Source organism: Branchiostoma floridae, chromosome 7, assembly GCF_000003815.2.
Source record: "Branchiostoma floridae strain S238N-H82 chromosome 7, Bfl_VNyyK, whole genome shotgun sequence".
Taxonomy (NCBI): Eukaryota; Metazoa; Chordata; class Leptocardii; order Amphioxiformes; family Branchiostomatidae; genus Branchiostoma; species Branchiostoma floridae.
This window is the reverse complement of record NC_049985.1, coordinates 8,504,386-8,529,869: the sequence shown is the minus strand read 5'-3', so window position 1 is coordinate 8,529,869 and position 25,484 is coordinate 8,504,386. Positions and strand designations below refer to the sequence as shown.

At 41.7% G+C, this 25,484-nt stretch overlaps 2 protein-coding genes across 4 annotated transcripts in view; one reads left to right on the top strand and one right to left on the bottom strand.

Annotated features, from left to right (window-relative positions):
• The window catches only part of LOC118418936 (neuronal PAS domain-containing protein 2-like), a 34,936-nt gene extending 18,100 nt beyond the window's left edge, over positions 1 to 16,836 (top strand). For both annotated transcript variants that reach the window (XM_035825078.1, XM_035825077.1), the window contains 13 exons: positions 2,467 to 2,615; positions 3,489 to 3,580; positions 4,296 to 4,385; positions 5,218 to 5,338; positions 6,739 to 6,849; positions 7,322 to 7,532; positions 7,998 to 8,104; positions 8,628 to 8,775; positions 9,456 to 9,634; positions 10,088 to 10,251; positions 10,713 to 10,916; positions 11,578 to 11,643; positions 12,532 to 16,836. In XM_035825078.1, the coding sequence (XP_035680971.1) occupies positions 2,467 to 2,615; positions 3,489 to 3,580; positions 4,296 to 4,385; positions 5,218 to 5,338; positions 6,739 to 6,849; positions 7,322 to 7,532; positions 7,998 to 8,104; positions 8,628 to 8,775; positions 9,456 to 9,634; positions 10,088 to 10,251; positions 10,713 to 10,916; positions 11,578 to 11,643; positions 12,532 to 13,359 (2,470 nt within the window). In that variant the 3' untranslated portion in view covers positions 13,360 to 16,836. The remainder of the gene's footprint in view (positions 1 to 2,466; positions 2,616 to 3,488; positions 3,581 to 4,295; positions 4,386 to 5,217; positions 5,339 to 6,738; positions 6,850 to 7,321; positions 7,533 to 7,997; positions 8,105 to 8,627; positions 8,776 to 9,455; positions 9,635 to 10,087; positions 10,252 to 10,712; positions 10,917 to 11,577; positions 11,644 to 12,531) is intronic.
• Positions 16,837 to 17,549: 713 nt separating this feature from the next.
• The window catches only part of LOC118418938 (ankyrin repeat domain-containing protein 10-like), an 11,436-nt gene continuing 3,501 nt past the window's right edge, over positions 17,550 to 25,484 (bottom strand). Inside the window, exons 2-6 of one of the 2 annotated variants that reach the window (XM_035825079.1) lie at positions 21,580 to 21,732; positions 21,106 to 21,197; positions 20,148 to 20,362; positions 19,543 to 19,724; positions 18,630 to 18,715 (exon numbers count right to left, since the gene is read on the bottom strand). In XM_035825079.1, the coding sequence (XP_035680972.1) occupies positions 19,558 to 19,724; positions 20,148 to 20,362; positions 21,106 to 21,197; positions 21,580 to 21,732 (627 nt within the window). In that variant the 3' untranslated portion in view covers positions 18,630 to 18,715; positions 19,543 to 19,557. Of the gene's footprint in view, positions 18,716 to 19,542; positions 19,725 to 20,147; positions 20,363 to 21,105; positions 21,198 to 21,579; positions 21,733 to 25,484 lie in introns of both variants that reach the window. The other variant, XM_035825080.1, reaches the window with a different exon arrangement.

Below are 25,484 nucleotides of genomic sequence, written 5' to 3'. Positions count from 1 at the left end.
CTCATTGGGATTCAGGACTCTAGAACAATAGATCCCTCAACTGGCAATTAAACGAATCACAACTTGGTCAACTACTGGGACTCAGGAAACATGCGGAATTTCCTCAAAATGAACCTTCTTTGGATATTTGACAAAAAAGGTTCAAATGACTGGAAGAGAGTTTGGAAATGTTGATATTATGAGGAGGAAATTAGACCATGGGAACAATTACTGTAATTCTTTAAATTTTCGCGATGGTTTGACGTATGACCACTTCACTGCAAACTTAAAACTGGTCATTCCATTACTGTACAGTGTGGGACTATACCACTGCCGTGAACTGCAAACACTACATTGTCTCCCTGTCATGAAATCATATCACAGTATGTTTTGAACTGCGGAAGTTTAAGAGTTCTACGGTCGACAAGACAAATGGCTGGACATAGTACGGTGCACGTAGTACATACCTGCAGGGTATTGCTGCAGAGGGGGACCCTGGATTTGTGATAATTATAGGTTGTAGGCTGACCTGAGCTGAAGTCCGACTTCAGACTTGTGCAGCGTCCTGTGAGCTTCGGCACGGTTACCCTCTCTCCCTGCTGTCTGCAGCCCAAGGTTCTGACACCTGGCTCATAAGTCTGCTCTGTGAGGAAACGTGGGGCTCAATCTTCTGAGTGAAGCTCTTGAGTTATTTGCAGTTTGTTGGTGTTAGCAAAAAGGCATGTAACATGGCAATGGAGGGAAGCCACAGGGTAGCCCAGGTGTATCATGACTTCAGACTGGAACAAAGTAGCTGGAGGAAGAAGATGGAGGAGTCGGCAGGCTGGGTTCCCGGGTACCTGGCACATGACATGGTGTTTCAGACCTACTATGTTTCAGCATACGAGTTGGAGAGGTACGTATATGGCTGCTGGGTCCATGGTGATTTTACAAGTCAAAGAGTCCAGGGGTATGCCAAAGGGCAGTTGGTCATTACAGTGCATAGTACATAATCGGTCGATGTGCTTATAATTACACACGACGGGGTTATACTTATACCGCCCCTTATGGATTGATATACCCTTTTGAATACCTGAATACAAGACGGGGATGTGCCAGGTCTCCCATCCGAGTGAATGATGTTAATCACTGTCTGGCTGATACGAGACAAAGGTTCGCCAGGCCTCCATTCTGGTGATTTGTAGTGTACAGTGCGGTGGTATGAATCACTTGGAGTGTGCATGTTCTGGTGGTTGATTCTGCTGACTCCAAGAGGAACATGCATGTGAAGACCTTCAGTCTGCATCATCAGGTGGCTGCTGCGCAGTCCAGCTTCCAAGTTGTATCAAAATTCGCAATCAGCAGTCACGGCGGCCATTATCTCTGGGGTTAAGTCCCCCCTAGCCTTATGTCCCCCAACAGACTCTGCATGTCAGGCAAACAGCAGGTTTCCTGTTGGGGCACCTTTTCCCCGGCAATGGGATGTAGGGTGGATTGTGTGGAGTATCATTATAGAATGAGTTCACTTGGTGGTTACATTTCTGTGTCTGTTACTAATGTTAGGCACGCATTCAGCATTATGTTCTGTTACGCACATTTAGGTCACGGCTTCGCTTATTTTTTGGTTGCAAAGTATGCATTCTGTTCTATTGCTTTTTTTCCATTCTGATAGAATTTATGCAAAGTCCAGTCAGTGCAATGTAACGTTATGTTTGATTTAATAAACGCTTAAAACATAGATATCACTAGATCCTGACTTATTGCACTAGTCCATTCTCCTATGCAGAGAAAACCCTCAGATCTCCAACAGACTCATACATGTACTTTGCTTGCCTGCCCTCCCAATCCCACTTTTGTGGGTGACGCCAATCACCAACTGTCAGCCAATCAGAGACTGGACCTTTGTGTTGTCGAAAGGTGACGCGTGTGCTAAATTATGCATACTCATTAATATTCATGACAGAGACGATCTTTAACATACATGTGTACCACGTAATATTTCATCAAAGCTCAAAAGTCCTCTGTGCACCCATATATGATACCAGATTTGAGATCCGTACAATCTGTGAAAACACTTATCCTCTTGCTAAAAAAAGAAACAATATTAATTTTGTCGTCTGTGTGAGTGAGTGCATGCCCACCATATGGGACATATATATATATATATATATATATATATATATATTTTTATATATATATATAAACTTGATTTACATAATGCAGGGCATTTGCTTTTGACCATTACAAGATAGTGACTTTTTAAAGCTGTTTTTCCAGGTAAATGTACTTTATTTTTCCTGCCATTTTATTCTAGTGATTCCCAAAAAATTTCACTCAAAACATTCAGAAGTTAATCTTCGAAATAGATTGAAGTGCCTTTAGATATTGTTTACCTAGATGTCTAACCTTTATAAATGATTAAAAGTAAACTAGCGTTAGTGTTATTTCTCAAGTATTGAATGATTTTCTATCTTTGTTCATGACGTTTGCTACGTGTTTTCTGCACAGGCAATCCCGTAACCGCAGTGAGAAGAAGCGCAGAGATCAGTTCAACATTCTCATCAACGAACTGTGCAGTATGGTGTCTAGCAACAACCGCAAAATGGACAAGTCTTCTGTGCTGCAGTCCACAATCGCATTTCTTAAAAGAAATAAAGGTAGGATTGTATGCAGTTTAATCAAGTACCAGTGCCAGGGCTCGAAATACCAAGTTTGTGAATGTAAAATTGGTGTGGTGCAAGTACTCTCAGGCCAAACTTGTACCAGTGCAAGTTGACCCCAAAATGTATTTCGAACCCTGAGTGCCATATGCATGCTGTCAGTTATATTGTTCGCATGCTGTAGAGGTCTCCGCACCTTCCATATCTGGGTAAAATCTGGTGAAGCCTGAGTCGCCCACTGTCCAAGTGGGTAGAGTGTTTGCCTTTCATTTGGTAGGTCGTGAGGTCCACCCCCGGCCGAGTCATACTGAAGACTTTAAAAATGTACATGCTGCTTTCTCTGCATAGCATTCTGGAAAGAGTATAGAAGTTGAACACTCTAGCCCCTGCTGTGACAGTAGTAATTGCACAAAGTTGTGTGGCCCAGGGCTACTAAAACGGAAATGGGCACTGCCCAATGTGCCATCATCAGTAGCTTGATCTGGGCACAACAAGAAAAGAGTTACATTGTTCGTCCTGGGTGGGACTTTTAAAAAGCTGACAGCCCATGTACATGTATGAGGGAGCTTTAGGTATTATAATTAGCCCTAAGTATATCACCTCTGCACCTTAAGGAACTCAGCACACTAATCAAGAATAGTATCAGTGACTTATTTACCTTTACTTTTACAGGGTAAGTTAAGTGGCCATGTTTTGTCTTTGTGTATAGTTGTACCCTGGCGCATCCCCGTCTTGTAATTAGCCAGCGAAATGGGCGGTATAACCCTGTCGTATGTAAACATGTGCGAACATGTGTGATCATGTCAACCAATGATGATGATGATGACAGAGATGGTGTATTGGAAGTGATCCCAAATCTGTTTTTCACAGAGATCACAGCGCAGAGTGAAGCCAACGAGATCAAGGAGAACTGGAAGCCTCCTTTCCTCACCAATGAGGAGTTTTCTCAGCTTATGCTGGATGTGAGTACCACTCAGTGATACACTGGACAATGTAGATACTCATACTGGATCATTCATTCTGCATTGTATCACCACTTAGGCAGGGAGGGTCTGAGTAGATGATCGATAGCAAGGATGATAAGAAAAACAGAACCTACACGTATTAGGAAGGACCAGGGGACCACATTTATGTGGCTTTGAAAACAATGCTCCATATATAGAGAGAAATGGGGGAAATGGAAGAAAAAAATTTGTAGGGTATGTGCATGTCACTGTGTTTGTGAGGTTGATTGCACAGCCCCTGGCACACTTCTTCATCACAGACATTGAGGTCTTATTCAGATAGATGAATAGTGTTTCATTAAGTCAGAAGAAGACTACATGTAGTATAATGCTAGTTCACCTTTATCTGTGGGGTGACCTTTATCCGTTGTCTTTAAAAACAGCACATTTAGGAGTATTAAGTCTGCTGACAGTGGTTTCAAATTTGCAATATTTTCAAAACATTCTGATTTGAAACCACCGTCCGTCGATTTCATAATCATATCCCTAAATGGGTTTCTTTTTTTTACAATAAACGAATATAGGTTATCCTCGGATAAAGGTTATAACAAGCGTTATAACCTCTACTTAACACAGAGCTATATGGTGACCTACCCAACTGATAGTGTTAACATTTCCATGTGGTAGGTCCTACTGGTAGGCTGAAATGCAATGTTTTTTTGTTTTTTCTCAGGCAACAAATGGCTTTATGCTGGCGATCAACAAGCAGGGCAAGATCCTTTATGTCTCGGAAAATGTCACCTCCTTGCTTGGGCACTTACCGGTGAGTAGGCGTTATTACAGGCACTTCAGATATGTTCTTTATCAACAGAAAAGGGCAATCCGAGATGGCAAACTTCTTCCCTTTATGCTGTCAGAAAGACATTCAGACAAATGGACCCAGACACACCACGGACTTAGGTTGAGGTGAATCTGGTGCTTTTGTGTTGATACAACCTCATTCACATTCAAAAAATCTAAGCGATTCATTATCAAATCACCTCAGAATGTGTCTAGATGCTCTAATTGTTGGAATGTGAATGCTCCAAACTATCTATATTTTCTCCATAACGATCATTTCTTTGCAAAACACTTAAGTACAATATAGACAATACAATGTTGGGAAACGGAAGGACAGTCCTGCCGGTAGTGTAGCTGAAGTATAGTCATGTCATACCTGGGCCGCAATAACGTTAGATACATGTACTGGTGTTCTGGACTGGGTGATAATTTTCTGTATCACAGAGGCTTCTTACTCAGGCTGCCATCGATTAAATAGAATGCACTCCACCACAAGGTAAATGAGTGTTTCCCAACTTGGGTATGACATAAACAGAATACAACACGGTGTATTCCGTATCAACCTTGTGGTCCCAGCCCTCATGTGGGTTGGATCGCCCTCCAACCATTGGCCGTCAGGTGATCTGACCCGCGCCGCGATTGGGCTGGTACCTCGGGTGATACACAGTCTTGTATTCTATATGTACATGTAAGAAGTGTTTTTACTTTGCTACATAGATTTTGTTCTATTACCCTTTTGTAGTAAAGACAAGGTTTTCAGCCTCAGGTGGCTTGTATGATTGTTATCTGACTAATGTGGCTTGTGACCCCTACAGAATGACCTTGTTGGCAACACGCTGGGTGACATGGTTCATGAGAAGGAAAAGGTGCAGACTTGTAACCTGCTGACGCATCACACTCTGCACCTGGACCAGACAGAATCAGACTATGGACATGGTAATGTTTCTATGCTAGCTGTACCTAGTTTAATTAGTGTGTAGAAATATTGCTTGGATTCCTTCTCTAGATTGTGTGCTGAATATTGTTTGAATGCTGGCCCAAGTTTCTGTGTCCATTTGAATACGTGTCCAAATGTCAATGTCATGTGCATACAGTAAATAGCCTGGTATCCAAGCCAGTCTTTTGTCCCCTTTGCTTTAAGGTTGAGTCAGAGTAATATGACCGTGGCATACAATCTTTCTTTGGACACAACTTCATTTATATATGATAATATGACCTTACGTTTGGCTGACATGCTGTCCGTTGGTGTTTGTCTGAAAGAATAATTTAGAAGAAATCGTGAATGTGGAATTTTGCAATAACAATCATGACTGTGTAATACTATGCTTGTGTTCTTTTCTACTGCTTGTGTAAATATAACCTTCTAAATTTGTTCAGCTCAGATAACAGCCTGCAGTAATAATTGTGAGAAATGCAAACCTTCTGGTAGATTGTAAATTGAACATCCATATGCATGCAGGATGAATGAATGAATGATTTATTAGATCATTATGATCAGCTAAAAAAAGTGTATTGCAGCCATTTAGATTGAACTGCATACTTTATAAATAGGTACTAAGACAAACTGATGGCTTCTGAGGCAGGTTACAGCTTAACATGTATGCTTCCTTAGTACCCTCTAAAAGATATTTGTATTCTAAAATCCAAGTCAATGCACTGCACAGTCTTGAAACAGATAGGTTTAAAATAGATGAGCTAGTGTATACATTACTGTACAATACGTGGTTTGTGGCTAACAAGAGCTACCATGTTCAATGTTTGGTTAACTATCCATCCAGAAGATAGACCATTGGCATTTGGGGAACTGAGCTGTTCCTATTTTGGTTTACCCTTGATATTACCTTAGACCTTAGACCCTCCCGCAACACTGTTGATTGGTCGACTCATCAAGCATACTTTCTCCAAAGGTTGCGGTCTTGAGCAGCTACTGCCATGTTTTCCATGTTGTTTAGACCCATTTTCCTTCCATCATCTAAGATTGTCCGTCTTAGTGTAGTTTTTGGCCTGCCCCTGGGGTCTTAGGAGCCTATGACATAGCTGTTTTTGTTGTTCTTTTGTCTGATAGGCGCCATACATGCCCGACAAATCTCAATCTTCTTTTTCTGACTGTCTCACTGGCTAGAGGCACCTTAGCTCTTTGCATGAGCTCATCATTTGTGACGTGGTCACGCCAGGGGATGCCTAGGATTGTCCTAAGGCATTTACGTTGGAAAGTGTCGAGTGATTTTGTTATCTCTGATATGATGGATATAAATGTCATGTAGCTAGATATCACTTAGCACAGTTGTAACTTGCCTGTCCAGCCTGAGATCTGATGTTGTCTCCTCTTGCTGCAGACAAGCACCTGTCCTTCAGCTGCCACTTCGTGCGAGGGAAGATCGACCCTACGGAGGAGCCGGCCTACGAGTGCATCAAGCTGTCAGGCAGCTACAGGAGGTCCCTGTCTGGTAAGTCTCTACACAACAGTACAGCACAATTACATCCTGTACCTGGAAGATTCAAGATGGGGGCGGAGAAGCAAAAAGATTAATATCATGTCCCTCTCAAGAATGTGTCATGCAAAATGTACAAACTGGTGGAGACCAAGGACTTTGTTGGCAATGTTAACAATGTTGTTCTCTTAACTAAGAAGATTATTGTTTTTTGGTATTTTTTTAAAAATCTCCAAGCAGATCCTACAGTAGCATAAGATAGTATCAAAAGCTGCCAGAGGAGTGAAGCTGGCCTAGGAGTGTGTTTGGCTACCAGAGTAACTGATGACTTTCTTTAGCCAGCTTTGATATTATCTTATGCCACTGGTAAATCTGTCTGGAGACTAATTTTTTGTTATTATATGGAGTTGCAGATCTCTTGTTAACTTTATATCTAATGATATTAAGATGCAGAGATGTGGCTGAAATCTTCTTCCTCTTGTTTCAGGTAAAATCAGCTCCACGTGTAAAGTTGAAAAGGACAACCAGAAGACGAAAGGCGGCGTGGGTGGGTCAGGGGGAGACGAGGTGGTGCTGGTCATGACAGCCAAGCTGCTGGCCCCGCTGTTCCTGAAGGAGATGTCTGTCGTGGACGAGACCAAGAGAGAGTTCACGTCCAGGCACAGTCTGGAGTGGAAGTTTCTGTTCCTGGACCACAGGTTAGACAGATGTTGGCACATATGTATATACACAAAAATCTCATCACGCTAATCAGTTAGCTATTACTAGGCACATCCCAGGCACATATGTAGATACAGATGTAGGCACATGTCTTAGGACCACAGGAAGAGTAGCTACAATGTACTTGATACAATGTACTTGACGTGTATATTGTCAAGCTAATTGTGGATCTGAATAAAGTTAAAGGTACAGATGTTGACACATGTTGATGTATAGACATGTCTGGTCACAGATGTACATGTATGGTGCATTACATGACTGTGATTTGTGCAAGATGTAGCCATAGAAAGTCATCAGCCAGGGTTATAAGACTTGAGACAAGATAACATTAGTGCATGGTTCCACAGAGTTAACTACTTATAGATGAATATGTGTGTATTGCTGATTCCTTAGGTCTAAGTGTACTCAGTGATCAATGCTGTACTTTCCTACTGTATTTTTAGAGCACCCCCGATCATTGGCTACCTTCCATTTGAAGTGCTGGGGACATCTGGCTATGACTACTACCACGTGGATGACTTGGACAGAATATCTATTTGCCACGAGCAGTGTAAGCATCTCATCAGTAACTGTTGTAAATGTACATTTTATATGTGACTGTATATGTCTATGTGTGTCTAAGTGTTTGCATAGGTACATGTGTGTGTTTATGCTTGCACATGACACTGTATATACATGTATATGTGTCATTGTGTATGTGTGTGTCTGAGTGAGTGTGTATGTGTAAGTCAGTGTGTATTTGTGTGTGCATGCAAGTGTGTGTGTATTGTGTGTGTGTTTGTGTGTGTGCATGCATGTCTGCCTGCATAGGCCATGCCTTGGTATTAGTGCACATGTGTGTGCGTCACTTTGTGTGAGTGTGTGTGTGTTTGTGTGAGTGTATGTGTGACTGTATGTGTCTGAGAGTCAGTGTGTATTTGTGTGTGTTATGGTAATGCATGCATGCCTGCATGCAGGTGTGTGTGCATACATGTATGTTTGTGTGCTTTTGTGCATACATTTTTTGTATGTGTATGATATCAGACTTATCAAAACTGTATCACCACTAAAACTGCCTCCGTCCTACACTCCAGTAATGCAGTGTGGAGAAGGGACATCCTGCTGTTATCGTTTCCTGACCAAGGGGCAGCAGTGGATCTGGCTACAGACTAGATACTACATCACCTACAACCAGTGGAACTCCAAACCTGAGTTTATCGTCTGCACCCACACTGTTGTCAGGTAAACAAATTTGGGTAATGTTGGTATATCAGTAAGAAATGAGAATTGAGAAAACCAGAAAGATTAATACCTTCCAATAGTGTATGAATAACCCATTAGATGTATTATTACAGCTTAGCAGCATTCTCAACTCTGTTTGTGTTAGTTTTGTATAGAAGATGTATAACACATAGAAAACAAAAACTTTGGCGTGAAAGTTGTATATCTAGTACATGCAGGTTGGTACTGCAATTGTATCTTTACAGTTCTGCATCTGCATAGGGGGTAACCCCCAAATAGCCCCGCGTGGGGCATCATGGGGGGGGGGGGGGAGCTGAGGCTCCCGGGTTAGGGCGGGCAGGCCGCCTGCCTGGCATGGAAGCACTCAAGAGAGTTAACATTATCTACCTTAAAGATATCTAAGTCCAAGATTTTTAACCAGTCATATTGAAAGACTGACTGACAGTAGTAGTAGTATTGAAAGAAATGGAGTAGCCTTAGGGCTATAAACAACCTGCTGACCTGAAGAATATTAAAAAATTTGGATATAGGAGTTTTTTTTCAGATGTCTGACAGGCATCAAAATGTCAGCTAAAGTGAGATTAACTGGTTGTGTAAAAGAAAACTTCTATATCCTATGATCTACCAACCTGATGAAATTATTTTCAGTATTAAGAAATTTGCCTACATTTTCCCTGCAGCTACTCAGAGGTGTGCAACAAACTGCGTCAGGAGTTGGGTCTGTCTGACTCTGGAGACAATGTGGACATGTCCGTGAGCTTCGGCACCCTGAAGAGATCCCTCTCCAATTCTTCATTAGCTGTGTCTGAAAAGTCAAGGAAGTCCCAGAGATCCTCTGCTCCTGACCGGTCCCCACATGGTAGGACTCATTCTGTTCCAGGATACTGTAAATGCCTTCAAGTTTGTGGTGGTCACAAAGATGTACTGTATAGTGATGGAAACACCAGTTTTGCAGTTGCAATGTTAAATACCAGTTTCAAGATTCCATTATGCAAAAATGAGTGAGTCGGGGAACATAATTTGCAGCACTCAGACTCTGGTCTGGACTGCACCTGGACCAATTTTATCAGTGCTCATCACCTTTAGCTGTGTAGTTTTCATAGTGCGGTGGCCTTGAAAATGCGTCTTCTAACAAGAAACACTAGTTTTGCCATACCTTTCACTATATTTGGAGAACCTTTTAGTTAGTAAGTAGATAAATAAATAAAAACCATCACATTCATGTTTGTATAAGAAGTGTAACATTGCACCCACTGTTTCTGTTTGCCAAGCCAAGTACAGGTGTGAAGCTTTGCTGTCTGTTTCCATGCAGGGTCTGCAGAGATGCATTCTGTTCAGGTGGGTGAAACCACTCCTGGCAGCGTGCAGGGGGAGGACTTCCCTGACATCACCAAACAGTACAAGACTCTGAACGACCTGCTGACCACCAAGACTAGGCCGGTATCCAGCCATTCTAGCAGCACCTCAGTACAGCAGGTAATCAGCTTATTCCAAACTGTAATGGGGTATTGCCTATTACCTTATCATGCATAGTCTGTGTACATAACCCAAATATATTCTTTTTAAATTGTTTCCATGTTTTTCTTGTTCAAATATTCTTTTTAGATTTTTCACTCCTCATTTAGATATTCTTGGATATTCTTACTTGAAGAAATATCTGCTGTGTAGGTTGAAGAAAGGGGGAAAAAAATGCATTTTTGGTAGTTAGATGGAGGAGTAGCTGGTGTATTATGATAAAGGCCTGTTGTACCAGCTACACAGATACAGATACAAAACCTGCTATGTTAGAGGAAAGGGCTATTCAGAAACAGGTTGTGAGGTTGTACCATATATGCAGATAAAGCATAGTCTTGCAGGTTTTGTGTTAGCCTTTTGGGGTTTACTATGAGTGTTAGTGTAGATATGCCACCTTATCCCTTATGCTCTTCTGTCACCAGCCCAGCAACCCTTCGCAGCGGCCCCAGCCCAGCAGCTCTCACCACTCCGCCCCTCAGACGGTGCCGTCCGCCGCCCAGTCCAGCCTCGCCAAGTTCAGCCAGTACCGCGTGGCAGACGAGATCAGCAGCACCGGCACGCTGACCGAGAACGACGCCATGACAACCATGTCGGAGAGTGTCTACCATTCCCCTCCTAGTGAGATGGTGAGTCGCTATGGATGTGTCTCATTTTATATTATTTTAGTTTAACCAGTAGATTCAGGCTCAGGTCTCTTGACCTATTTTTCCAGGTATGTAAGCGTGCCACACAGCACGGTTTGATGGCCTCAAAAGTGCACAGGAAACACTCTATGACGGCAGTCCCAAGGTGCCATATGGGGTACCCACAATGGCTGTATCTTACGGTCTCCACATTGATAAAAGACAAAAACAGTAGATTAACACTTTTCAGGTGTCCCTGGATACATACACTGATTTATTACATAGGAACACAAGGATATAACAGCTTTAAACCCAGTACCAGTTTTAATGATATCATATGACATTGTACAGTCCATTTCTAAAAGCTGCTTAACTATTGTTTTTTCAATTAGTTTTGTGGCGAGTTCATTTCAGGGCACTGGTCCCAGATACATGTATTTATGTTTTCCTCGGTATATATATAAACATATATAAATTTTATGTTTTCCCCAGCAGTGTCCCTTTCCTTTTTTCTTATTGTCAGTAGCCAATACATTTTGCATTCTTCAAGAATGTGGCTTTCAAGTTCAGACTGCTGTTGAATAAATTCCCATGTATGACTCCCAGAAGATTAGTATGTTTGACATCAGACAGTTGTGTAATTTGTGGATGTTTTCCTCTACAGCCCATGGGAGCTCTCATCAGACCACCTCAGCTCAGGCTGCAGGAACAACTGCTGCAAAGACATCAGGTATGTCTGCACTTCTGCAGTACTCAGTCACTCCTGCACTTCAGTCAAACCTGTACAAGTGACTAACTGAAACTGAAACTCAAACTTTTATTTATCAACTTTGCAGTCCCCATAGGAGCTGAATTGCTTTGATTTTTACACAACTTGTCATAAAACTCATCATAACACTCCTACATCAGAGCCTACAGGTTGACAACCCCTACATCAGGGCCACCTGGCCAATGTGACCACTTTTTTTGTTCCCCTTAGATAACATTCTCATTGACAGTCAAGCATTACAAGTCCAGTCTTTAGAGACCACCTGTCTAGACAGACCGGATCTTATCAGTCCTCCAAAGCTAGTAGTTTTCTTGAGCTGTTTTGACTGTACTCACTATTTACTTCTGCTTGTGCTCCCAAAAAATTGTACTACAAAAGTTTAATTACTGGAAGGAAGTGAGTTCTCAAATTTGCATACCACAGAAATTTGGCTTGTGTTTTATTTCCCCCGACTTCAATGGTAAGTAATCCAGCATCTAATTGCCTTATGCAACTTTACATGAATCCACGGGTGGGGTTTGATCCCAAGGTCGGCCCCAATTGGACGTGTTGTAGAGATTTTGACTGGTGACAGAAGGGTAGGATAGTGTTGAAAATTGTACGAAATTGCTAGGGCAAATATTCTACAATGGTTGTGTTTTGTTGTGTATATATGTAGCTTGGTATATAGTAATGCATGTGTCTAGGTGAATAAATGAGTGTTAACAATGGTTAGAAAGTATAATGTACAACTTGAAATGTTTTACAATGTTTGAAATTCATGGTGTATACATGTTGTTCTATATTTAAAAAAAGAAAAAGGTCTTTAAAATAAATGCTCGGATGTTGATTGTTGTTGTTGTTATTTAGGCTCTTCAGGACACGATCCGTCGGCAGCAGGAGGAGCTGCAGCTGCTGCGGCAGCAGATCCTGATGCAGTGTCCCATGGTGACGGATCCCGGAGTGCTGACGGCCATGTCGGTACAACAGAACAGCCTGCCGTACCCCCCCTCCTCGTCCCTCCCCACCCCTGCCATGCCCTACCCCCCCTCCCAGGCCGCCCCCATGACCAACTCCATGCAGCAGGTCCCGCAGGCCTCCCTGCTGACCTCCCAGTCCAACATGGCCAACATGCCCGGGGGGGTGTTCGTACAGGGGCAGATGTCGTCCATCCTGCAGGCCCCTCCCCAGGGGGGTCAGTACGGGGCGGGGCAGGTCCACGCCATGGGCATCATACAGGGACAGTTTGTGGCTTCCCAAGGCGTGCAGCCGGGGCCATCCTCCTCCGGTCTGGCCTCCCAAATGGACAATGTCAGTAGATTTGATTTCGGACAGAATAAGACTTCAGTTGTTACAAATCCGACGAGTAAAGGTTCTCTGATGACCACAGCCCAGCTCCTGTCACCGCAGGTCCACATGATGCCACCTCCTCAGTCCCCCACGGGCGTGCCTGCCCCCGGCCCCGCCGCGCAGACCAGCAAGAGCAGCCGGCCGCTCACTGTGGCACAGAGACTGCAGATGCAGCAGCAGCAAAGGCTGCAGCAGGCAAACCTGCAGTCACAGGTACAACAACAGCCACAACAACAACAACAACAACAACAACAACAAGCACAGCTGGCCGCTGCAAACTTCCCATACTACATCCATCAAATGTACCAGAGGCAGGACTCGGACACACACAGCCAGCACTCCCAGTGACAAAACCTACATCCACAGCCCACAGCCAGTCGTGCAATTCTGTAGACTGCTCCTTCACCAGAGAAAAGATGACAGGGACCAACCTGGAAAAGGGCAGTTGTGAGGAGACCCACAGTTACACATCAATATGGTACAGCCATGTAGCTCTTGTATGTGGGTTGCTGTATAGTCATGTATTTTAAGGATCAAAATATTCCACTGAATCAGTGGCACAGGTCGGAAAGGATCTCTGAGTTTATATTTTTAGAATAAAACCAGAGCTCAGGGTAATGAACTACACCTGTTGGTCGACAAAAACATACATATAATATATATAATATATCCAGATATAAGACATGCTGCATTCACATTGTTTTGGCAAAATGTGGTAGCAAATGAAGGAAGTGAAACTTTTCACACTGCCTACCAGGCTGTAATGTGCACAATAGTTAAGGAGTTTATCTTTGAAACTGAATGGTGGTGTTTTATTGAGAAAGTATTGTGTGGTAAAGTCACTAACGAATTAAATTCAAAGATTATATGTTACTTTTGTACGAAGAAATTGCTAGAAAAGATCAACACTATCTTTAATCAAGAGAATATTCTTGTAATGATATATTTGTATGTGCAATCTGTGGTTTTGTGCTGAAACTTTACAGTACAGTGTGTAATGTTGTTCTTGTATCCTGATTGGGTCAGTGAAAGCAATGGCGGCTAACAGGTTATGAGCCAAAGGAAATATTCGAGCTCTTAGTGTTGTTTCGTTGTCTACGAAATCTTTGAGAACCAGAGACAAATATACGTATCATAGTTTGGGAGTATTTCCTGCATTCAGCCGTGGCCCTGCCATAAGTCAACTTCCATGGTGTACACAATACTGTGAACGATACCTTTAGCCTGGGTACCATCCTTTACATCCTCGTACGCACGGTCCCCAACGGCTAGCTGTTAAACTACCCCTTGGGGCCCTGCTATCTCATGGCCTACCAGTGGTTACTATGGTTGTCGCCACAAACCAGCTGTCAGCCAATCAGAGAATAGGCATTTCTTGGGCTTTCTGTTTACGAAAGCCATCTCGCAAAGACCGCTGGGAAGCTATCAGCCAATCATGTTACGTCTTACATAGCACCATCCTCCTACGCCCGATCCCCAAAGGCTGACTGCCCATATAAGGGTAAGCTCATTAATATTTATGAGCAGGGCGGCTAGGAACTGGTCTGAGTGCGTCAGATAGCAGAGGTAACCCCAAGGAGTTTCGACACGACTGTGGTCCCTCTGCGTAGGAGAATGCATCCTTCGTAGTTGCTAGTAGATCTCTCGTTTCTGTTTTGTGGCAAGCAAGCAAAATAGAAGAGCCAGCAGAAACTACTGAGGATGGTTCCCAGTCTGGGACATCATCCTGTCAAATGTGGAAATCTGTTGTGATTAGTATTATATTTGAGGGATGAATAACTTCAGAATGATATAAATTTACCACATCTATTTCACAGTGCTTTTTAGATGTTTTTATATGAGTGTAAAACTGTTTGAGGCATCTTGCTGTGAGTGGTTAAGACCTTTTCATCATTCATACACAGGGTAGGATACATCTTAGGAAGGTCCCAACAGCTGAGGGTGACAACACCATTTTATATTCAATGGATCCAAAAAAGGCGAAACTTTGACATACATGTTTAATTTGTAATCACACTCAAAGATCTCAGAAGGAAAAAGGGTAATTGCCATGGCTAAAGAGTAGTACTTATGTGAACAATGGGTAAGCATGGTTTGGGTTTCTAACCTCTCTAATCTGTTTAAGTGATGACAACAGACATGTCTCTAAGTTATGGCGCCATTGAAGTACTGTAAGCATCCTCTGTTAGTGATAGTTTTGACTGTGGAAGTTCTTATGGTTGGGTGGACAGGTCTGTACATGTGGTTAGAGATGCCATTAAGGCTTCAAGTAAAGATAAGTGACCTCAAGAGACAATCAGTACTATCGAAGACAGTGTAATATCAGATTAGACCAGTGCCATGTGCAGTAGTTGTAGGGTGATCTGCAATGTAGGTTTTAAGATGACAGAAAATGTGAACTCTTACAATCATGATCTCCTTTGTAGAATTATAATGATTGTTTTTGCCAGGAGCATTTCAAGTAGCTGCTTTAATGCAAAACTTTTGTGTACATCTATATTATCAACATACAAGCAAATCAAAATATGTAACATGTCTAAGTTTTATCATTTTTTTTAGTTTTAGGAAAGTACATGTTATTGAAATAAACAAAACATTCCTCAGTTGTACCACACTTCACTCTTATAGTGTATTCCAAAACCTGTATATACACAAATTATGTATACTATGAATAGGATACGGTAATCAAGAGATGAGTACCCCTGCAGGAATTGTGAAAAGGAATGTTAAGTTTCCTAACTTTGTACATGCAATGCTTGATCTGACCAAGAAAAAAAAGACATGTCAATATTGATATTTTAAAGTCTTTGTTACCAGAAGGCTGATTATGTAGGATGATTGTTCAGATGAGACAATTTCTGTTATTGAAGGTTGGAGACTGAAAGTACAGCATGTGGTGCCAAATGGAATGTTTCTTATACTTTCAACCCTTGTATTTGTATGGATGATTTAAACATCTGGCATTAGCAGCCTTTAATTGTTTCCTTTATGTCTGTAAAAAGTGTTAGTAAAAAAGATGAAATTTGATGTAGAAGTCAAAGTAATTGGTCTTGTCATAAGGTGTGTACATGTGGTGCTACATTTTACATTACCTTTTATATGTAATTGGATCGGACGTTTCCATGTACTGTTATTTGTAGATTGTGCAATTTAAGGTCCTGGAGTACATGCCAGAAAGTCAGCTGTACTGGCAAGACATTTGTGGTATCTAAACCTCAGTCCCATGCTAGTTTGATTTTTGACAGAATTGTGATCATTGCAAAGTAGGTTTGCCATAATTATAAAAGGTGAGTGAAGATCATTGGTGACAAATATAATGGGTAGTTCCTAAGTTGTCATGGCTGTAGATAAAACTGATTTTACATAATACATGTAATAAGACTTCTGAAAGCGGGTACCTTCAAGGGAAATGATTCTAGGAGCAAAGGGTTGACGTCTATGTGTTGAAACAGTGTTTGATTCGTATCATTTGGAGGATTCGATAATTTTTGTCAAACATACTGTATAGTGGAGACCAGTATTTCCTGAATTGATATTTAAAGTTCAGTAAAATGTCTTGCTCAAACAGCCAATTTGTGTGCCAGCTATAGTTTGGCTTCACTTTTAACAATGACAGGAAATAGTGACAACTGTCCATATCCAGAAGGTTTGAAATTTTCATCCAGGTTTTGAAGAATACCTTTGTACAAAAGAAATGATAATATTTGATTGTATGCTTTTCATGGGTGTCTGTACATGTTTGGAAAGGCTGTGTTGTTTTTTAGATCACATGTCATGTGCCTTAGATGGTATTACTGGGAAAAATAAAGATTATTTTCCCACATATAACTATGACTTTTCCTTATTTCTCCATCATTTACATTAAGCCAAGCAGTCTTGGCTGAGTGTTTGACTGAATGGAGTGGATGAAAGGTATTCTCAAAGCAGAGGATTTGGTTAAGATGCCAGTAGTGGCAGCAATTTTTTCTCATGCACTGAACAGTAGTTTGGTATCCAAACCAAGTCTAGCTCCTGAGTCACTTCTGTCCTGTCCAGACAGTAAAGACTCTGGAGCTCCTGTACAATAGGTTTGGATACCAGGCTACAGGACAGTGAAATACAATGTCATGTAGTCTGGCCAGTGTTCCCAACTATTTCTGTTGTGTCAAAGGTGTCCATATGTTCTACAACCAATTGTAGTTATGGTAACTATTTTCACACATTTACACTCTTATGACATGCATTCTTTTAAAAACAGTAACAGGGTCCCAGTGTTGGCCAGAGCTAATATTCCTCGTATTCAACTATTGGTCTGGAGTTAAGTGTGATATAACACCACCCTGTCCTGAAGAGATACAGTACTCTCCATGCAGAGGTTAGAAGGGAAAATTGTGACGGTCACCTTTTTCTTGTAAGATTTTTTTTCTGTCAGCAAACCCCACCAACTGCTGACAGAAAAAAAGGCATATATGATCACAACTTTCCTCATCAACTTCTGCTTGGAGAGGAGAAATTGGGCTAAAAGGTGGGAAGATGGAATAAGAACAGACACAGCAGCATTGGCAATCACCAGAGTTTATCCATATCTTTGAGGAGACAATATAAATTTCACTAAGTTACACAGAAATCAACAACAGTGCAACACACAGAGTGGTCATAGGTTGCATGGGCAACTTTGCCAAAATAATGCTGATTCAGGTAATAATTACCATCTTTGCCATATACATATGCATGTAAAAAAAATAAACGCTATCAGTATCAAGATACCTCTCTACTTACATGTAAACACATGAACATGTAAAAACAACTATAAAACCTATGAATACTGAGAAGACAAATCTAATAGCACAAGTATTGGAATGTTGTAGTAAGAAAGCACTCTCTACACTTAAAAAACCAGACCAGTGGTACATACTAATAAAAAATAGACATATCATTAAGTAGAAAATAGTACACTAGGAAAATAGATACTATATAAAAGTCCTCTACTAAAGAAAATATGATTTTCCCGTGACAACATGAATCAACTCTAAACAGCATGTATATGTATATAAAATACAATTTATGAGTACTGGGGCTTGAAATATTTTACAGCACATATAAACACGAGCACGTGGCATGCACTAGACATGTAACAACTTCTAGAAAAGTTGATTTTATAAAGTATGGATCTAACCAGAAATCGGTGCAAGACCATCTAATTCTTTGGTGGTAACAAATACTATGGTACTGCACTTTCACCATAGCACAAGAATTTTAAGAAACAACAATGTACATTCAATGTAAATGCATGGATTAATTCATGCACTAACCTGCATATGGAGGTGATATTGGCAAGTTTTGCTTTTCTTGAATAGGAAGTGACAATTCTAAAATCAGGATCCAATTTGATCCAGAAATACAAAATCACAGTTAACAAAATACTATTCTCTGTAAGAATTGTACCAAAAAAATTGGTACTTGCAGGAATTATATACTTGATGTTGGGATCTTGACAATACAACACATACAAACGTACACATACCCAGGACATAGACACAAGGGATACTGCTAAATCCACTGTCCTACGTGCCATGAAACTGTAACATTGCCTCGAACATAGCGCTGTCATAGCCCTGTTGTACATAGACACACTCTTCATGTTCATCTGAACTTCCCATCTCCTCCATGTTAGTCTCCATGGAAACCCCGTTAACATGTCCTCCAACCATCAGCCTTGAGGAATCTGGAGGGAAACCAAATGTAGGACAGTTGTACTAACTTGTGTCGATGAAGGTTAAACATCCATGTAATAAGATATGCCAAAAAGGAGTTACTCAAGCAACTAGATCTTCTCCTTCTCGTCCTTTCATCCTGATGGACGATCAGTTCAGAAGGACTCGTCGATGTGCGACCAGACCGGCTGCACTCCTGCACAGTCTGCCACAAGTTGAGCATGTGAAAGCACTTGATTTTGAAAACGGTCAGACTTTTCAGACAGCCATCCAGTGTCAGTGTCACTGATGGAAGATGCCGGATGGCTGTTACTGTTTCAAAAATCATATCCAGTTGCTTGAGTAACTGCTTATTAAATAGGAGTTGCACTTACTGCTTCAAAGTACATGTGTGTGTCTGTTACTGCTGGCACAAACCATGCACCAACTCATCTGTGTGAGCTCAAAATTATAAGGTTTTGTGCCATACATCTTACTGTTTTTGTAAAGCACTACACAATTTGTATACTGGAGGCAGACTTTGACTAATGGATAGGTTCTGAAATGTTAAGGATTAGGATTCTGTTGTTACATGAAGTTGTGTCATTTCCCTTGCCCCAGTAGCTTGTATTGTCTTTGTGTAGATGGAGCCATGTGCAACAGAAAAGAGCCATGTCCAAACTGTCAGAAAACTAAAAATCTATCCTTTCTGAGGTCACCTGTGTGGGCACTTTCTAAGCTAGATACATTTTGCATTACTGTAAAAAGTAAGAAAATTGCTTTATCAATTTCAATTTTCATAGATATCAGTCATTCATGAACTATGAGATAAGTAGAAGCTCTATTTCCAATGACTTACATGGTATTGCAAGTCCTAGAAGATAAAGACAGAAGGGTAGTTATAATGTCTGTGTGAAGACTTCTCTTTGTGGGACACAGGTTCGTGTTCGGGTTGGTTTCCTGAGCTGTGCTGGGCACTGCTGGCTACACGCTCTGTGTCTGCTGATTCCATAACACAATCCTCCTCCATTTCCTCTTGGTCTGCAAAAAATACCAACCAGCTGTCAGCCAATCAGAGAATCAATCTTATTTCATGAAAACTATTAGGAGGGTCTGCATGGGGGGTGCTGACATCGCTTTACACTGAATTCAGAAGAACGGTTCAGGCTTTTATGTATTACGCTTAAATCATGAAAGGCAATGACACAGAATTTCGTTGCCCTTTTCAGATAACACAAATAGGACAGCTTGCCTTAAAATTGTGGGCTGCCTACGCTTTACAGAAAAGTGGCGTGCAGGACTTTATTTAGTTGATTCTCTGATTTGCTGACAGCTGGTTAGAGGCCACACCCACAAAAGTGGAAACCTCAGCCTGGTTTAACAGAGCCTCCTCAATGTATATTGTAAAGGAGACGTGCGAGGTTCTGCTTAGGAGAATGCGACAACTTTGAAAAAAGAACCTACCATCACTCCTGGTTCGTTTGCTTCCCTCAACCTCACATTCTGCGTCCAGACCACGTTTTCTGCTCAGCCTGTTTACGTGGACGCCGTTGGTGTGCTGGAAGCCGTTCTGCTGGGACTGGAGCTGTGCCTGAGCCTGCAGCAGGGCCTGGGAACACTCGTGGAACCCCTGATTCCTGGCCAGGTCAGCTGGGCTCATGCCGTTGTTGTTACATAGACTGATAACATATAATAAACAGAGATCAACAGCATGAATTTCTCAACTCAACTTCAGAAGCAGGTCTTAAATTTTTATGAGTACAAAATCAACAAAGGTTTGTGAAATCTCATCACAAATTGGATCATTACATTTCCAAGAACTGAATAGCTACCAGGGCTCTAGCCAGCGTCCGTTTTTCCGTCAATTGACGGAAATTTGCTGCGTGTGACGGAAAATTTTTTTAACCAATCCGTCAACCTTGACGGACAAAAATTCTTGGTGGCAGCTACAGGCGGCTTTGGGACGCTGTCCATGGCCGGAAAGCCACACACTGTTTGTTTTGCTATTGTTATGATTGTTGACTTAGTGTGTCGGCGCCCTTTCGCATACGATAATCTCATTAAAAACCTGTTTTTCAAGGTCTCAGTTCCGTCTCTCTAACGTAATTTTCACGGTTTTCGCGACAATGGGAATTGGCTGACGGAAAAAAATTTTGAGCTGGCTAGAGCCCTGATAGCTTACCATCTTGTTATCTATATGGATTCCAATAAGATAATTGCTTATGGTCCAGGTAAATTTTGAGGCCAAAGCAAGTTGCTAAGGCCGCAGATTCACAAACAACTGATGAACAAGGATACCCTTTGTGGAAGTTGCTGTCAAACAATTAAAATAAAGGCTGTCAGAAAAGCCAGTATAAAATAAAACATTTTTTCCACAAACAGCCTATAGTATAGTTCGTGTCTTAGTCTCCAATTGTCTTACCTTGATTTTGCACCATGTGCTAGTAGCAGACCTGCGCATTCTGTACTTCCAGTTCTTGCTGCTTTATGGATAGGTGTTTCACCCAGATAGTCCTGAAATGTATCAGATCATGTTTGACAGAGGTGAGCAGATGATCTAATCGGTCTATAGTCATGAAGTTTTCATTTTGCCTGGAATGGTTCAAATTTTCGTCTCTATTGAGTAACAAAATTGCACAAAGAGACAGAGGGGCAAAGGAAAGAGCCCTAGCACACATACAAAATTTTCCCCTCAATAACTCCCTAGACTAGAGGCGGCATGTGAAGGACTTGCTACCAATCCTCCTCTGCACGCATAAACTTAACACCTGCCCCACTACAAAAAGTCTCCAGTGCATGTGCAGCAGGGGATCGGTAGCAAGTTCTCTGCGCATCGCCACTAAGGTCTGTTCACCCAGGGTGACAAAACTTTAGGTTCATGGAGAAAACTACATACCTGAGCATTGATGTTAGCACCAGCCTGCAGGAGCCAGAGCAGGCAGTGGGGATGACCCCCGAAGGCAGCGATGTGTGCTGGTGTCTGACAGAACCTCTGTGTAGTGACATCCTTGTTCACACCGGACATGATCAACTGGCGCAAACATTCCAACTGGAAGTACAACAGACAGGTACAATGCTGTTAGAGGTAGTTTTGTACACAGCTAACAGTCAACTAACTACATATGGGGAACAACAGTGCTCCAGCTAGTGGGTGTGTAAAGGGATGAGGGAGGGAGGGAACCAGTTTATTGTAAATGGTTCTGAAAGGTTTAGCACTCACATTATAGACACATATCATCTATTATTCAATACTGGTATGTCTTGTTTGATCAAGCAAAAGAAAGTGTCTAGGCTTTGAACAAACAAATATTATGGTTTACATGGCTTCCAATTCATATGCAAAGAACGTTGTATGATTAAAAGAACAATGATCTATTTCCATATGAAACAAAACACAGTAAATACATGGGCAAGATTGGCCCCAGTCAGACTCTCAATTTCGGGACAATTCCTGCTGCTCACGTGAACTTATACCACTTATACTAATAATCGCTATCCAAGCTGAATAACTTGCAACAGTAGTTAGCCGAATGACTAAAACATATAGGATTTAGCCATTCAATTTTCATGTAACGGGAGGGGGCCATACTTCGACATGTGTTCTACGTGTTGTGTACATGCATTTTTTATTGTACATCTGACCCGCTACCCATCAGAACTAAATTTTAATCGATTGGTAGTCGTATAACCGTGATTAAAGCTACATGGATACAGGTTTCATTTAATGGTAACGATCCGCGCTGCGGTTTGGGAGCGCACTTAACGTACCGTACGTATTTGACTTACATTCTAGTGGAACGTTCCAGCACAAAAAGGGGGTCCAAAGTTCGACATATTAACCTTTAAGCCTTTTCGGGGTATAAGAAGTTATTTCATGTACTAAAAAATTAGACTAAAAGTTCACAATACTGTTTGTCTGTCGCAAACATGTACTTTTTCTTACATTGCACGACTTGCTCCAATGCGGAGAGATGAAATAAAACAAGGGGATTTCAAACACATTTCTTCCAGAACATTATGGCCAGGTATCAAACAGCTATTTAATACTTGTCCATGATTTCTATCAACAGAACTACGTATACGGCTCCTTAAATGTTCACTGTCAGCCAGCACAGACTTACATCAAGGTGTTAACGCAACTAGATTTCACAGTCGACACCGCCGGCCGGTCCTCACGCCATTTTGTCTGCACGTAAACACGATCCACGTGATCCCGGCCCAGGGGAGATTGCTCGAGCGAAACCCGTTCTGTGGTTCTACTTGAACATTAATCGCATATGCTTTATATCTCTCAGAGCATAGCCTTTTAGTGGATCTGTAACAATGCAATTTATCATCCGGAAATTCACGACCAACTGCTGAAGCGCCAGGCCCAACACGGAAAGGATGTAAGTGATATTTGCAGGTCAAAGGGTCACTTGAAGAGCCTAAGGCTACAGCACCCTGGGAATTTTGTCGCACACTGCAAGCGATTAGATTTCATACACAAAAATTGTTTTGCACAAAGCATCAACTTACGTAATTTTGACGACATTTATTTCATTAGTCTGTGTAACGCAAACTCCGCTATCCGGAGCTTGTAGGTTCCTCCCCGCGGCAATGTAGGAAGGGCCTAAGAATCGCGATTAAATCAGGTTATTATTTCATCGAACACCCTGAAAGTTTCGACGTCCGGACGTTCATACAGTATCGATTTCTTATTTGTTGTCAGATATTCTATATAAATAGATATTCTATAATCAGCGAGTGAACACATTCAATGATTTCCACGTCACACTGTAGTGCCTGTAATTGGCGTTAATACTGAGGAGCTGCCCATCATGGCGACGTTGCCAAATTACTCAGTAACTGGTTTTCGTGTCATTTGAAGTAGCGAATAATAAAAACAGTGACAACACGTTGTTTCTATTTACAGTTGGTAAATGCATTTATTTGCATGAAGGAAAGTGATGCACGAAGATGAACACCTTCCCGGCGTCTATAGGTTTATATAATGATAATAATAACAATGATATCGGGTATATTTGTAGCCAGTAGGTACCTATTGTGTTGATTCCCGTACGTGGTCAATCTTCTTCCTATTATAGGAATATCAACGAGAATATCTTAAGTTCTGATGAATAATTTTAGCGAGGAACATTTTAAGTCCTTAAAAGGTAAGCCTTTCAACCAGTTGCCAAACAACGAAAACAACGGCACATCAAGAGGATGAGTAATATTGAATTGAATCTCATGTCGTCTTTTGGAAATCTTTGTAACAATCTAACTGTGAACCTTGATAAGTAACTAATCTAAAGATACAAGACCCAAACAAATGACCCAGCTTAGAAGCTAGGTTTAAGGGTCAATAAAAGTTGTTATGGAGGGGAAAATGACGCATTTTCCAACAAGGAAAAAAACCCACATAGATGTTTGAAAATTGTTCTAAATAAAGAGATAATTTTACCAGTACTTTTCCAATTTTTCCATCCAATATTGTTTGAACAATTTAGAACTCTCGTGACTGAAATATTCTTTTCCTCAAAATAGTTCTTTCAAATTTTCAAAGTTATTTCAAATATTATCACTCTCGGTGACTTCGAATAGGCTCTAAACTGTGCCTAGCTCTCGAGATCTTCCTGGACTTCCACATCGTCATCGCCTGTTTCATAGTATAGTGACAGCCATGTCGGAGGCTTCCGCTGTCTGGACTGTGTCTGTAAACAACAGCAAAATGTAAGCGTCATTGAGTTTATTTGAATAGTTGTAGAATACAACAAAATCAAACATTATACTGAAATTATATGTAATTGAGTCGACTAGATAACCGTGATTTTATGTTTCATATCTGTTTTGAGTGCAAACGGTATTCATTCAAACCATAACATGTGCTTAAATGCTAAATGCGGCATTAGTCCGTTTACCTACCACTGTTTTACTGGATGAGCCAGGATCATCGACAGGCTGCCGTTGATTCTCCTTCTCCTCTCCATTCTCCCGCCTCTTCTTCTTTTGTGCCTGTAGCTTGCCCTCTTCTCTCTTTCTCTTTCTGGCTTCCTTCTCTTCCAATTTCCTTTTAGCTTCAGCTTGTCTCTCTTCCTTCTTTCGCGTTTTTTCTAACTCTTTCTGTTTTTTCTCTTCTCGCTTTTTGTTGAGCTCAGTCTTTCGTTTCTCTTTGCGTTCCTCTTTTTCTTTCTTCTCTGTTTCCTTTTGTCTGATTTCAGTTATAATTTCGTCATGAGTCAGAACCCTTCCCGTGAGCCTTTTCCTTGATTTGCGGCCAGACGACTTGCGGGTGTTGTGACGGGGAGGAGAATGTCTTGTAACTCTGGTGGTACAAGACGTTGTATCAGCGGACTCAGGAGCGGCTGGCATGTTGTGCAGGGTGTAAGACAGGTTGGGCAAGAAATGGAAGTAGAAGACGATGACTGTGGTGGAGGAGTGACAGAGGTAGAAGTCGACGGCTGTGGTGGAGGAGTGACAGAGGTAGAAGTCGACGGCTGTGGTGGAGGAGTGACAGAGGCAGAAGTCGAAGGCTGTGGTGGAGGAGTGGCAGAGGCAGAAGTCGAGGGATGTGGTGGAGGAGTGGCAGAGGCAGAAGTCGAGGGATGTGGTGGAGGAGTGGCAGAGGCAGAAGTCGACGGCTGTGGTGGAGGAGTGACAGAGGCAGAAGTCGACGGCTGTGGTGGAGGAGTGGCAGAGGCAGAAGTCGAGGGATGTGGTGCAGGAGTGGCAGAAGAAAACTTCTCTCCAGGGCACGCCGACATCTTAACCCAACGGTCGTCAATTGCGTCTTCATTCAGTGGGAATAGGCAGAAGTCG